This window comes from Sinocyclocheilus rhinocerous, unplaced genomic scaffold, assembly GCF_001515625.1.
Source record: "Sinocyclocheilus rhinocerous isolate Xijiao unplaced genomic scaffold, SAMN03320098_v1.1 scaffold159, whole genome shotgun sequence".
In the NCBI taxonomy this organism is placed as follows: domain Eukaryota; kingdom Metazoa; phylum Chordata; class Actinopteri; order Cypriniformes; family Cyprinidae; genus Sinocyclocheilus; species Sinocyclocheilus rhinocerous.
In genome coordinates this window covers 257,234-270,565 of record NW_015666558.1, presented here as the reverse complement: position 1 = coordinate 270,565, position 13,332 = coordinate 257,234, and the positions used below count along the sequence as shown (strand labels likewise).

General features: G+C 31.5%; 1 protein-coding gene across 1 annotated transcript in view; it reads right to left on the bottom strand.

The window, feature by feature from the left end:
* The window catches only part of pald1a (phosphatase domain containing paladin 1a), a 70,415-nt gene that overhangs the window by 43,199 nt on the left and 13,884 nt on the right, over window positions 1-13,332 (bottom strand). Inside the window, exons 2-5 of the mRNA XM_016544175.1 lie at window positions 10,411-10,596; window positions 10,222-10,324; window positions 4,137-4,316; window positions 3,738-3,902 (exon numbers count right to left, since the gene is read on the bottom strand). Coding sequence (XP_016399661.1) covers window positions 3,738-3,902; window positions 4,137-4,316; window positions 10,222-10,324; window positions 10,411-10,583 — 621 coding nt within the window. The 5' untranslated portion in view covers window positions 10,584-10,596. The remainder of the gene's footprint in view (window positions 1-3,737; window positions 3,903-4,136; window positions 4,317-10,221; window positions 10,325-10,410; window positions 10,597-13,332) is intronic.

Here is a 13,332-nt window from a genome sequence, read left to right as displayed (position 1 = left end):
GTAGGAAATTTACAAAATATCTTCATGGAACATGATCTTTACTTAATATCCTAATGATTTTTGGCATTAAAGAAAAATGGATAATTTTGACCCATACAATGTATTGTTGGCTATTGCTACAAATATACTCCAGCGACTTAAGACTGCTTTTGTGCTGCAGGGTCACGTATATTTCAATTAAATTCATGCTGTGACTGAATTAATTCACCAATCCCTCGAATTCTCATTCTAATGTGCTTAGAATCACACCATTTCTGACATTTTCTCGTTGCTTTCACACACTTTTCTTTTCTTTTCATTCAACTTTTCAGTGTCAACACACTCACCTCAATGAGAGTCAACTGCATAGAAAGTTCATAGAAAAACACGTCTCACCAATGCAGACACATTTAATCATAATTCTAGGCCTTATAATATAATATGCCCATATACTCTGTTTAACACTGCTTTGAATATTAATGGATGTAATAATCGTTCACAAGCTACACGCACAATAAAGAACTGCTTCGTTGTTGAGAAACGATCGAAGACATTTACAAGTTTTGTTTTCTACTAAGGCAAGGCAAGTTTATTTATATAGCACATTTCATACACAATGGTAATTCAAAGTGCTTTACGTGAAAGGAAGTAAAATCACAACAATAAAACAAGGAATTAAAAAACTTTTACAATTATTTAAAATGAATTTACAGTTTTTTTCGATTGCTAAATGACAGTGGGCACAACTGGAGCTACATGTGCAAAACTCTAACTACAGTCTGCACAGCAGCAGTTCATGTGGACCAAACTCTAGTTCGTTTTTCATTGCTTGAACACAGTTTTCAAAACTCTACACACTTATCCCATGACTTTAACCACAACCTGCACAACACTGTGGATTTACAGCACTTTGTTCAAATGCTAACACACTGCTGTCAAAACTGTGAACCACACATTCAAAACAGAATAGATTTCAGCCTTGTGCCTTTCAAACACTGCTGATTGCAATTTCAGCTGAAAGGCTAAGCAGGTGTCTTGTTTTAGACTTGTTAGTGAACACACACACATATATATATATATATATATATATATATATATAGATAGATATAGATATATATATATATAAATACTAAAATAAATAAATAGTCATTATAATTAATCCTAAAATCAGAAAACAATAATAATAATAATATTATGTATGCTTCACTGCTTTAATAATAATAATAATAATAAACCAATAAAAGTATAACTAAACCTAAGATCAGAAAATATTACTATTATTATTTTTTCTGATTAATTATATTTACATTGATGCATTATTATTATTATTATTATTATTAGTCATAAAATCGGAAAACAACAATTATTATTATTTTTTTATTATTATATTATTAAATAATTACTTTTTACTATTATTTTTTATTATTAATAGCAACTAAAGCAATAATAATAATAATTATAGCGTCATTGTTGTTGTCATTAGTATTATTTTTATTATTAAACTAGAAAAACCTAACACAGTAGCACTGGGGCAATTATTAAAACAATGATTGTTGTAATATTAATAATTTTCTATCATTGCATGCCATTCACTTTGTATAATATTGTGAAAAAAGACACAAATATTTGAAATTAGGCAATATCAAAATAAAGTGAACCTGCAGAGCTCTCCTTTCTCATGTTATAAATAATCCACACAGTGGACATTAAGCTGAAACCGCTGTAATGGCATTTCTTGTCGGTGTCAATCCGAGATGTTCAGGTCTCCTGCCACAGTGGCTGGCAGATAAGCAAAATTACCTGCCACTTTGCAAAACATACCACATTGGATGGTGGCAGGTTTTAATTTCATACCCTACATATCATATCTGCAAAATTGGAATAATTTCAAGGACAAAGGTCAGAAGTTAAATGATAACCCTTTTTTGCCAAGTTAACTTTTTTTTTTTATATTAATGCCACAGCGCTTTGATGTTGAAGATCCAACTAAAGAATCTGCTGTTTGCATTAAAACTGCTGCTTTGATGTTGCGAACATTCCAAACACAGCGTGAAAGAGACTAAATGCCAAACATAAGTCTGCGATTACATATGCTTGTCCCTCTGATGTCACTGCGAATCATAGAAATGGTGACCAAATATGTATAAGTTTGTTTGCTCTAATTGCTCTAATGACTGTTAAAGGGTTAGTTCACCCAAAAATGAAAATTAGCCCATAAATTACTTACCCTCAAGTCATCCTAGGTGTATATGACTTTCTTCTTTCAGACGAATCCAGTCGGAGTTATATTAAAAATAGTCTTTGATCTTTCAAGCTGTTTCATGGCAGTCAGCGGGTGTTGCATGCTTCAATCCAAAACAAGTTAAATAAAAAGTGCCCATTTATAAAAATTAAAAAAAAGTGTCTCACACGGCTCCGGGGCCCTGTCCACATCTGCTTCATACCTCCCCAATGTGACATCATCATGATTCTATCCCTGATCATTTCATGACAAGATCTTTTTATCCATGCCCGGCTGTTTGCCAGTCCAGAGCATTTGCTGCCTGTCTCTGATGCTGAATGCATGATATGAAGGCAGGGCTGTGTGTTGAGCATGCTGTTCTTTTTGGAAAAGGCCAAAAAAAAGCTGATGGCAATCTAAGAGGATTGAACCAAAGTCGATGAGTGAGCCACCAGAACAATGAGCCACCTGTTGGCTACGGGACTTGGACTTATGTATATTTCATGACAAGAAGCGACACTGGAGTGTGGCATTGAAGTTTCATTGAAACTTGCTTCTGTACTTCAGGCAAAAGTTTCTACCTTTCAGACTAATAGTAATTATTCACAATGGAGTACAATCTGAATGAACGAGTCCAAACTGACTTCAAGAGGAATAATTGAAACAGAAATGAAAATTCTATTTGTTTTCTCTCTCACGTCATACATAACTTGCACTGTTATGTAAGGAATTTTTTCCATAAGGAAAATGGTAATTTATGGAAAGAGCATAATTATTATTATTTTTTTATTCTTTAATTCTCAGACCAATTACCTGCATTTCCCTGACTGAGCATGAAAAACAAACATTCAGTGTTTTTTTGTTGGTTTGTTTTGTTTTTGTGGCAGAGTGCCACAAAATGGAACACTTCAGATAGCAATAGTTATTATTAATTATATTAATTAAATGTATTAGAAACAAATCTTTAAAATGTAATAATAATAATAACATTATTTTAATATATAATAAAGGTGTGCACATCAAATAAATAAACAAATAAATAAAATAAATACAGCTCTAGAAATGTATTTACCAAACAGTGCAACATTTCAAACAGTCAGATCTTTATCTGGCACAATGATGAAATTAAAATTGATTAAACATTTGTGCCATTTTGCATTCTAAAGACTGGACAGAAATCATTACATTTATCTAGAAGTAAGTAAGTAAGTAAGTAAGTAAGTATGTATGCATGTATGTATTTATTTATTTATTTATTATTTTTAATTTATGTTATTTAATATTTTATTTTAATTTAATTTTATTTATTATTATTATATTATATTATATTATATTATATTATAAAGTTAATAATTTTTTCCCTGATCTCAGAACAGTTACTGTATATCATATCAAAATGAATTTTAATTCAGTTCAAATGTTCATCCAGGCCTGCATTCATTGTCTGTACTTGTTTATGTTTCCGAATAAATTAAGTGAGTGTCATTAACTTTTTTCTGTTCTGTTGATCGTATCCTCTATATTCTCATCTCCTGACCTCTTTTCTGATGGTGAGCTCTAGATTCTCCGAGCAAGCGTCGCGTCCGAGATCATGCAGGTTCTCATGAAGGTTCTCCTTCCTCCGGGGCGTGTAGGGAAGAAAGTCTCCCTCCAAACGCAGGAACACAACGGGCTCCTCACGCAAACAGAAGAAAATCACCTCCTTTTGAGAGCCAACGCATGTAAATCAGGCCAAATAAAGCTTGACTCATAACAAAGTCAGTAATCATGATGGTTATTTAAACTCATTTGCTTGAACTCAACAGAGTTTCATTCAAAGCATCAGTTTAATCAGCACAGCAGGTGTGACAAACACCTTATCAGCAGCATTATTTGCACATCGCTTTCTCTTGATAGAAGCTCAACACAGAGCCGCAGGAGATTTCCACGCACTGACCTGATGGCCTTGACCCTGCAGTCTGTGGAGGACCTGTTTGAAGCCACTCAGGCTGGGCTGGCCCATGCCGTAGAGCGGGAAGCTGCCTTTGCTCTGGCGGAAGTTGGGTGCTCCGTACGAGCCGCTGGTGCTGAGGACGTCCGCTTTGCTGAAAACATCTTGCACCATGAAGTAAGAGCCCTGAGAAGAGCACGATCAGATCATCAGCCGTCTTTACCGCCACTTTAAACACTCAAAAAAGGTATTTTTAAGCAGAATTAATGCTGCTTTTCCTTCCAACTCAATTGTGTCTTCTAATTAAAATGTTTTGCAAAGACATGGAAGCCTGTCTGACACTGACAGAAGTTTCTGACACTGAATAAAAAACAAAAAAAGTATATCATTTTTTCCGCTCACAATTGCGAAGTTATATCTCACAATTCTGGCTTTTTTTCCCTTCGCAATTTTGACTTTTTTTTGGTTTATATCTCAGAGTTTTGACTATTTCTATCAATTCTCAATTTCTTTAGTTTATATCTCAGTTTTGACTATTTCTATCAATTCTGAATTTCTTTAGTTTATATCTCAGTTTTGACTATTTCTATCAATTCTGAATTTCTTTAGTTCATATCTCAGTTTTCACTATTTCTATCAATTCTGAATTTCTTTAGTTCATATCTCAGTTTTCACTATTTCTATCAATTCTGAATTTCTTTAGTTCATATCTCAGTTTTGACTATTTCTATCAATTCTGAATTTCTTTAGTTTATATCTCAGAGTTTTGACTATTTCTATCAACTCTCAATTTCTTTAGTTTATATCTCAGTTTTCACTATTTCTATCAATTCTGAATTTCTTTAGTTCATGTCTCCGTTTTCACTATTTCTATCAATTCTGAATTTCTTTAGTTTATATCTCAGTTTTGACTATTTCTATCAATTCTGAATTTCTTTAATCAATTCTTTAGTTCATATCTCCGTTTTCACTATTTCTATCAATTCTGAATTTCTTTAGTTTATATCTCAGTTTTGACTATTTCTATCAATTCTGAATTTCTTTAATCAATTCTTTAGTTCATATCTCCGTTTTCACTATTTCTATCAATTCTGAATTTCTTTAGTTTATATCTCAGTTTTGACTATTTCTATCAATTCTGAATTTCTTTAATCAATTCTTTAGTTCATATCTCCGTTTTCACTATTTCTATCAATTCTGAATTTCTTTAGTTTATATCTCAGTTTTGACTATTTCTATCAATTCTGAATTTCTTTAATCAATTCTTTAGTTCATATCTCCGTTTTCACTATTTCTATCAATTCTGAATTTCTTTAGTTTATATCTCAGTTTTGACTATTTCTATCAATTCTGAATTTCTTTAATCAATTCTTTAGTTCATATCTCCGTTTTCACTATTTCTATCAATTCTGAATTTCTTTAGTTTATATCTCAGTTTTGACTATTTCTATCAATTCTGAATTTCTTTAATCAATTCTTTAGTTCATATCTCCGTTTTCACTATTTCTATCAATTCTGAATTTCTTTAGTTTATATCTCAGTTTTGACTATTTCTATCAATTCTGAATTTCTTTAATCAATTCTTTAGTTCATATCTCCGTTTTCACTATTTCTATCAATTCTGAATTTCTTTAGTTTATATCTCAGTTTTGACTATTTCTATCAATTCTGAATTTCTTTAATCAATTCTTTAGTTCATATCTCCGTTTTCACTATTTCTATCAATTCTGAATTTCTTTAGTTTATATCTCAGTTTTGACTATTTCTATCAATTCTGAATTTCTTTAATCAATTCTTTAGTTCATATCTCCGTTTTCACTATTTCTATCAATTCTGAATTTCTTTAGTTTATATCTCAGTTTTGACTATTTCTATCAATTCTGAATTTCTTTAATCAATTCTTTAGTTCATATCTCCGTTTTCACTATTTCTATCAATTCTGAATTTCTTTAGTTTATATCTCAGTTTTGACTATTTCTATCAATTCTGAATTTCTTTAATCAATTCTTTAGTTCATATCTCCGTTTTCACTATTTCTATCAATTCTGAATTTCTTTAGTTTATATCTCAGTTTTGACTATTTCTATCAATTCTGAATTTCTTTAATCAATTCTTTAGTTCATATCTCCGTTTTCACTATTTCTATCAATTCTGAATTTCTTTAGTTTATATCTCAGTTTTGACTATTTCTATCAATTCTGAATTTCTTTAATCAATTCTTTAGTTCATATCTCCGTTTTCACTATTTCTATCAATTCTGAATTTCTTTAGTTTATATCTCAGTTTTGACTATTTCTATCAATTCTGAATTTCTTTAATCAATTCTTTAGTTCATATCTCCGTTTTCACTATTTCTATCAATTCTGAATTTCTTTAGTTTATATCTCAGTTTTGACTATTTCTATCAATTCTGAATTTCTTTAATCAATTCTTTAGTTCATATCTCCGTTTTCACTATTTCTATCAATTCTGAATTTCTTTAGTTTATATCTCAGTTTTGACTATTTCTATCAATTCTGAATTTCTTTAATCAATTCTTTAGTTCATATCTCCGTTTTCACTATTTCTATCAATTCTGAATTTCTTTAGTTTATATCTCAGTTTTGACTATTTCTATCAATTCTGAATTTCTTTAATCAATTCTTTAGTTCATATCTCCGTTTTCACTATTTCTATCAATTCTGAATTTCTTTAGTTTATATCTCAGTTTTGACTATTTCTATCAATTCTGAATTTCTTTAATCAATTCTTTAGTTCATATCTCCGTTTTCACTATTTCTATCAATTCTGAATTTCTTTAGTTTATATCTCAGTTTTGACTATTTCTATCAATTCTGAATTTCTTTAATCAATTCTTTAGTTCATATCTCCGTTTTCACTATTTCTATCAATTCTGAATTTCTTTAGTTTATATCTCAGTTTTGACTATTTCTATCAATTCTGAATTTCTTTAATCAATTCTTTAGTTCATATCTCCGTTTTCACTATTTCTATCAATTCTGAATTTCTTTAGTTTATATCTCAGTTTTGACTATTTCTATCAATTCTCAATTTCTTTAGTTTATATCTCAGAGTTCACTATTTCTCACAATTCTGAATTTCTTTAGTTTATATCTCAGTTTTCACTATTTCTATTAATTCTCAATTTCTTTAGTTCATATCTCAGTTTTCACTATTTCTATCAATTCTGAATTTCTTTAGTTTATATCTTCACAGTTTTTACTTTTTTTTTTTTATATATATCTCACGAGACTTTTTTCTCGCAAATGTGAGTTTATGTCGCAATTCTGATTTTTGTTTTGTTTAAATTTCAATTCTGGCTTTCTTTAGTTTATATCTCACAGTTTTTAGTTTTTCTCACAATTCTGACTTTTTTCCCACAAATGCAAATTTATATGTCGCAATTCAGATTTTTTTAATATCTCAATTCTGGATTTTTTTTTTGTTTATGTATCAGAGTTTTTTCTTTCTCTACCAATTCTGACATTTTTTTGTTTTTATCTCATAATTCTGTTTTTTTTTTTAGTTTACACCTCACAATACTAACTTCTTTTCTCAGAATTATGAGATATAAACTCACAACTGTGAGTTATAAAGTCCAATTCTGAGGAAAAAATAATCTACATTTATGCATTTGGCAGATGCTTTTATCCAAAGCAGTTTCCATTGCATTCAAGCTAAAAAAAAATTCTGTAGGAATCAAATCCATGCAGCAGATAAAATAACACATCAAACAGAAATTATGCACAAAACTAGCTTTAACTGTTGGATTTGCTGCTATTTTGGGTCTTTTTATATGAGTTTATTATTTATTTTTATTTCATTTGCCTATAAATATCTAAATGTATACACTGTGGTAGCATTTGTTATACTGCTTTTTAATTTATTTAATAAAAAAAAAAACTTAAAATTAAAATGTTCACGTTTTAAAGTCAGTGTTAATTTAGTATTTTTAGTTTTTATTCATAATTTTAATTAGTTTTGTTTAATAATCTCCATTTTCGTTTTATTTTTTGATTGAAGTTTTAGCACTGAAATAAAAAAATATTGTATTAAACCTAAACAGTAATGTAAAAAATAAATCAAAAGCGGTCATTGTCAAAATGTTCAGATTTATTACGGTCAGTATTTTTTTTTTAATTCATAATTTAAATTACTTTTTATTTTTAGAATCTCTGCTTTCATTTTCATTTTTGGTTAATTTTAGCATTAAAAAAAATACAATTTAATTAAACCAAAACAGTGATATAAAAAAATTTTTTTTTTAAAAAGCTAAAAAAAAAATAAAAAAATTAAACAAAATAAAATAAAATAGTGCATAAGTAATACTAAAGTAGCACTGATGACGCCACAAAAGGCAAGAGGAAGAAGCTTTCATAACAAGGGTACAATAAAGATTTTTACAGTTGGAAAATTTTAATTATGAAAATTCTGACATGCCATTCATGTAGCATTAACCCCAGCTTTTATAAAATTATCTGCTAAACGCCTAATCACTACTTTATGATGTAGAAAACTTGAGCATTCAACTCCAGAAGATCATCAAATAACGCGATGTTCTGGAAAGGCACCGGAACAATGGCGAGTGTTTGACAAGCGGCCACTCTGTGTTATCTGTTGACTTGCAGCGAAACTCATCATTGGCTCGTCAGCAAACAGAAACTAACGAGCAAACAAAGGGAACGAGTGGCCAGCGGGAGGCGAGGAGCTTCAAAGCCTTCAGAGAAAGGTGCAAACGTCCTGCGAAGACTAAAGAGCGCAGAGCAGCGGGTCGGTAATTAATGAACACACTCGCTGCGCTCTGTTTGTGAAGAGACAGAGACGCGCCGGGACACATTCACGAGCCGCGGCTCTGTCCTCCCATTTAGACACAAATACACTGGAATCCACTGTGACTTATGAAGCAAATGTGACCCTGCAGCACAAAAGCAGTCATAAGTCGCTGGGGTATATTTGTAGCAATAGCCAACAATACATTGTATGGGTCAAAATTATACATTTTTCTTTTATGCCAAAAATCATAAGCAAATATGCATTGCTAAGAACTTCATTTGAACAACTTTAAAGATGATTTTCTCAATATTTTGATTTTTTTGCACCCTCAGATTCCAGATCTTCAAATAGCTGTATCTCAGCCAAATATTGACCTATCCTAACAAACCATACATCAATGGGAAGCTTATTTATTCAGCTTTCAGATGATGTATACATCTCAATTTCGAAAAATTGACCCTTATGACTGGTTTTGTGCTCCAGGGTCACAAATGAGGTTAGATCTGACATTAACCATGTTATATATCAAAACATAATGATTATCATATTCATGTACCATGGTATTTACTGCATAAATAAACAGAGCTTGCACACTGTTGTAGCTTACAAAAACAAAAATTTTATATGGCATTTAATATGGTGCTATGGTACGGTATGACATTTACTGATTACTATTTACTATGTTAGTGTACGTACTGCACTTTTGTACTTTTTGGTACCAAAAAATTCATCATAGTATTTAAGCAAATTTTTCTGATTCTCATTACTGTACTGCAAAATACAATAAAATAAAATAAATAATCCCACCCCATTAATGTAAGGTTATTATTAATTATTTTATCATTTATTTTTATTTCATTTGACTACAAATATCTGGATTTATACATTGTGGCAGCATTTGCTATACTCTCATAAATTTTTCAATTTATTCATTTAATTTAAAAAAGCTAATTCAAAATGAACATTCTCATATCTCACAGTCAGTGTTATTTTAGTTTTTTTTCCAATTAGTTTTTATTTTTATATGTTCGGCTTCATTTTAATAAAATTTTTTGGTTGAAGTTTTAGTACTTTTGCTTTGTGGTTTGTCTTTTTTATTTTTTTTTTTAGTTAGTGATTATTTTATTTTAAGTAACAGTAATGAGAATTTGAATGGAAATTGTGCTTAATTGTCATGAAAAAAATAAAATAACAAATAACTAAAAACTAAATCTAAATAACTAACTATAAATCTAAAAATACACTTAAGGTTCTGCAAAAATGCACCCTGTTTTCCTGAGATTCGCCCACAGTGCATGAGAGCAAGAGTCCGGCTCACCTGGACCAGATGGTGCTCAGGCATATTATCTGAGATCCTCCCAACTTTATAGTTTGTGCGGAGAACATCATCGTGGATCTGAAACTCCTGTCTGCAGTTATACCTACAAACACACACACAGAGACTCAATCAGGCGAATGATCTGTGACTGCAGGCGCTCTCAGAACAGAGCCAGACGGCCAGACGTACGTGATGACCACAGGAGCCACTTTATTAGTGATGATGGACTTGGCCTTGTTGCTGTGGATGTTGAGTGTCTGGAAGGAGGCGCTGCTTGTCGACCGCCTGCTGTCCATCATCCCGTTGCCGTGGAAACTCTCATGCAGCATGGGCTGGGGAGCAGCGCTGGCAGTCGTACCCATACTCCTCTAGCAGCTGTCAATCAAACACAAACACACACATTACACACCATCAGACTCAAACTAAAGTAGTGCCGATTAAAAGTTTTTGTTCACATAATATATGTGTGTGTACTGTGTATATTTATTATGTATATATAAATACACACACATGCATGTATATATTTAAGAAAAATGTGTTATGTTTATATTAATTACATTTATATATCATATAAATTATATGGATTTAAATATTTTCAAAATATATAGCATGTGTTTTTGTTTATATATAGCCTACATAATAAATATACACAGTACACACACATATATTATGTAAACAAAAACTTTAATTTAGGATGCAATTAATCACGATTAATCTTTTGACAGCACTAAACTAAAGACAGAACATCACAAGAATCGTCTTCCCATTTCAGATTCAACAGATTCTGATCATGCAAATCTGATTAGTTAGTAGCAATCAGGGTTTTTTGGACATGGTAGCATAGTCTACTAGTAGCAAACTTTGTTGCATTATAGCCTCAAGAGCAAAATCTCTTCTTCCAAACATCCCTGAAACCGTTTCAAATATAGAACTTTATGTATAGACTACAGAGAGCAAGTTAATGTGGTTCAACTTGACTATTTCAGCGTTTTTTTTTTTTTTAGCACTCCGGCACTTAGATATCCAATGCAATTGGTTTGAGAGGGAAACAAGCTACATTTCTAGTTTCAACATTATTTATTCTTTAGACATTTCACTTTAAATACAATAAATGTCAGCTATATACAAAGTGTCCCACATTTGGTTTCTGACCGCTGAAAATGTGTACCATTTACACCTGGAGCCATATTGAGATTCCAGTATCTCTGGAGCTGAACCATATAGAGCCTTAAAAATTATGATACTAAAAGACAAGTTGGTTAAGAACTAAACTCTTAAAGAGTATTAATATAGCTTTAAAACTTCTCGAGTTACATGCATGCAAACTTTGGGGGAAAAAGTTTGAAAAGTATTTTTTTCCTGTTTTTGAGCGTCACCTTTGGCATCCAATGCAACAAAGATTGCTAAAGTCAACAGATTTTACTAATAGAGCTACTGATCTCTGTGTAAAAATAATATAATACTGCTGCCTGCTTTCTAAAGTCTTTTTTAGCCCCTGTAATTTGCACAACTTAATGTTTTCAACATTGATAATAATCAGAAATGTTTCTTGAGCAGCAAATCAGCATATTAGAATGATTTCTGAAGATCATGTGACACTGAAGACTGGAGTATTTATGATGAAAATTCAGCTTTGATCACAGAAATAAATGTAATTTTAACAGGTATTCACATAGAAAACAGCTGTTTGAAATTGTAATAATATTTCACAATTTTTACTGTATTTTTGATCAAATAAATGTAGTCTTGGTGAACATAAGAGACTTCTTTCAAAAACATTAAATATATCAAATCCGCCAACTGGATAAGAAAAATACACTTAATTCAAAGGAAAAACTAGTTTATTTTTCCAACTCCACTAGCAAATTTTTTTTCTTGTTTTAAACATGAGCTCACCTAACCTTGATCAACTGCTCAGAAATAAAGGTCATTTTGCATCTCAATTAAATGCATCCTGATTTAAGAGTGTTTAGATATTTGTACTGGGAAACAGTGTACTACTAACAAACAAAAAAAAGTATCAAAAGTTCATTACTTGCACTGCATGCACACAGTAAAACAAAAACGAGTCTTGAAGCTCAGCGCACACACACACACACACGGACACACAAACACACACAGACACACAAACACACACAAATACACAAACACACAAACACACACTCACACATTCACACACTCACACACATGCACACACACACGCACACATCTGTCGTGTCCTTCTGGAGCCTCAGCTGCAGCAGATGTGAAGCTCCGACTCATTTGGGGTCCATAAAGAGCCCTGTTTTCTATCCCGAGCTCACGAGTGATTCCCGCAGCCTCTTTCTTCAGAACAGGACATATGCCATGCTGAATAATCTCAGTCTGCAGAGTGGCTTGTTTTTCATGCTCGCCGGATGAAGCTCTTATGTAAGTGGGGCAAATTTAAGGTGACATCTTCAGAGAGCCTGCAGAAGTGCGCCCTAGATGAACGTCTGGCCTGAAAACCCACCCACGGGCCACCAGACGATCGCTCACAAACATCCTCTCTGAAAAACAAGCCGTCACGACCCCATCTCTCTGTTTACACGGCCACCGCAGGCACGCTACTCGCCTTAACTTTTACAGGTGTTTACTTCCAGTTCTGCAGGAGAAAGCAGGGGTTGCATGTCATCTTCAAGGACACGCTGGTGTTTTTGAGCGTTTTAGTCACTTTTCAGTATCTGGGTCAACGTGACCTGGAAACAAACCTGCAATTATTGTCTTCCACTGCTTCATTTCTAGTGCTTGAAACATTTCAAAGCAGCATGAGCTCATCAGCTGAGTGTGAGAGGAGAAGAAAAAAATTAGTTTGAGCCTAAGACGTCAATATTAACATGAAGTGTGTAAAAAATAAATATAAAAATATATAAATATAATAAAATTATATAAATATAAAAAAATTTATTAAATTTAAAAATAATAAGATTAAATGCAAATACAAAAATACAATAAAAATAAAAAACAATATAGGATAAAAAAATAAAAATAGGATAAAAAATTAAATACATAAAATTTAAAAAGATAAAAAAACAAAATTAAATTAAAAAGAATAAATTAAATACAAATAAAAAAAAAATAAAATAGGATAAA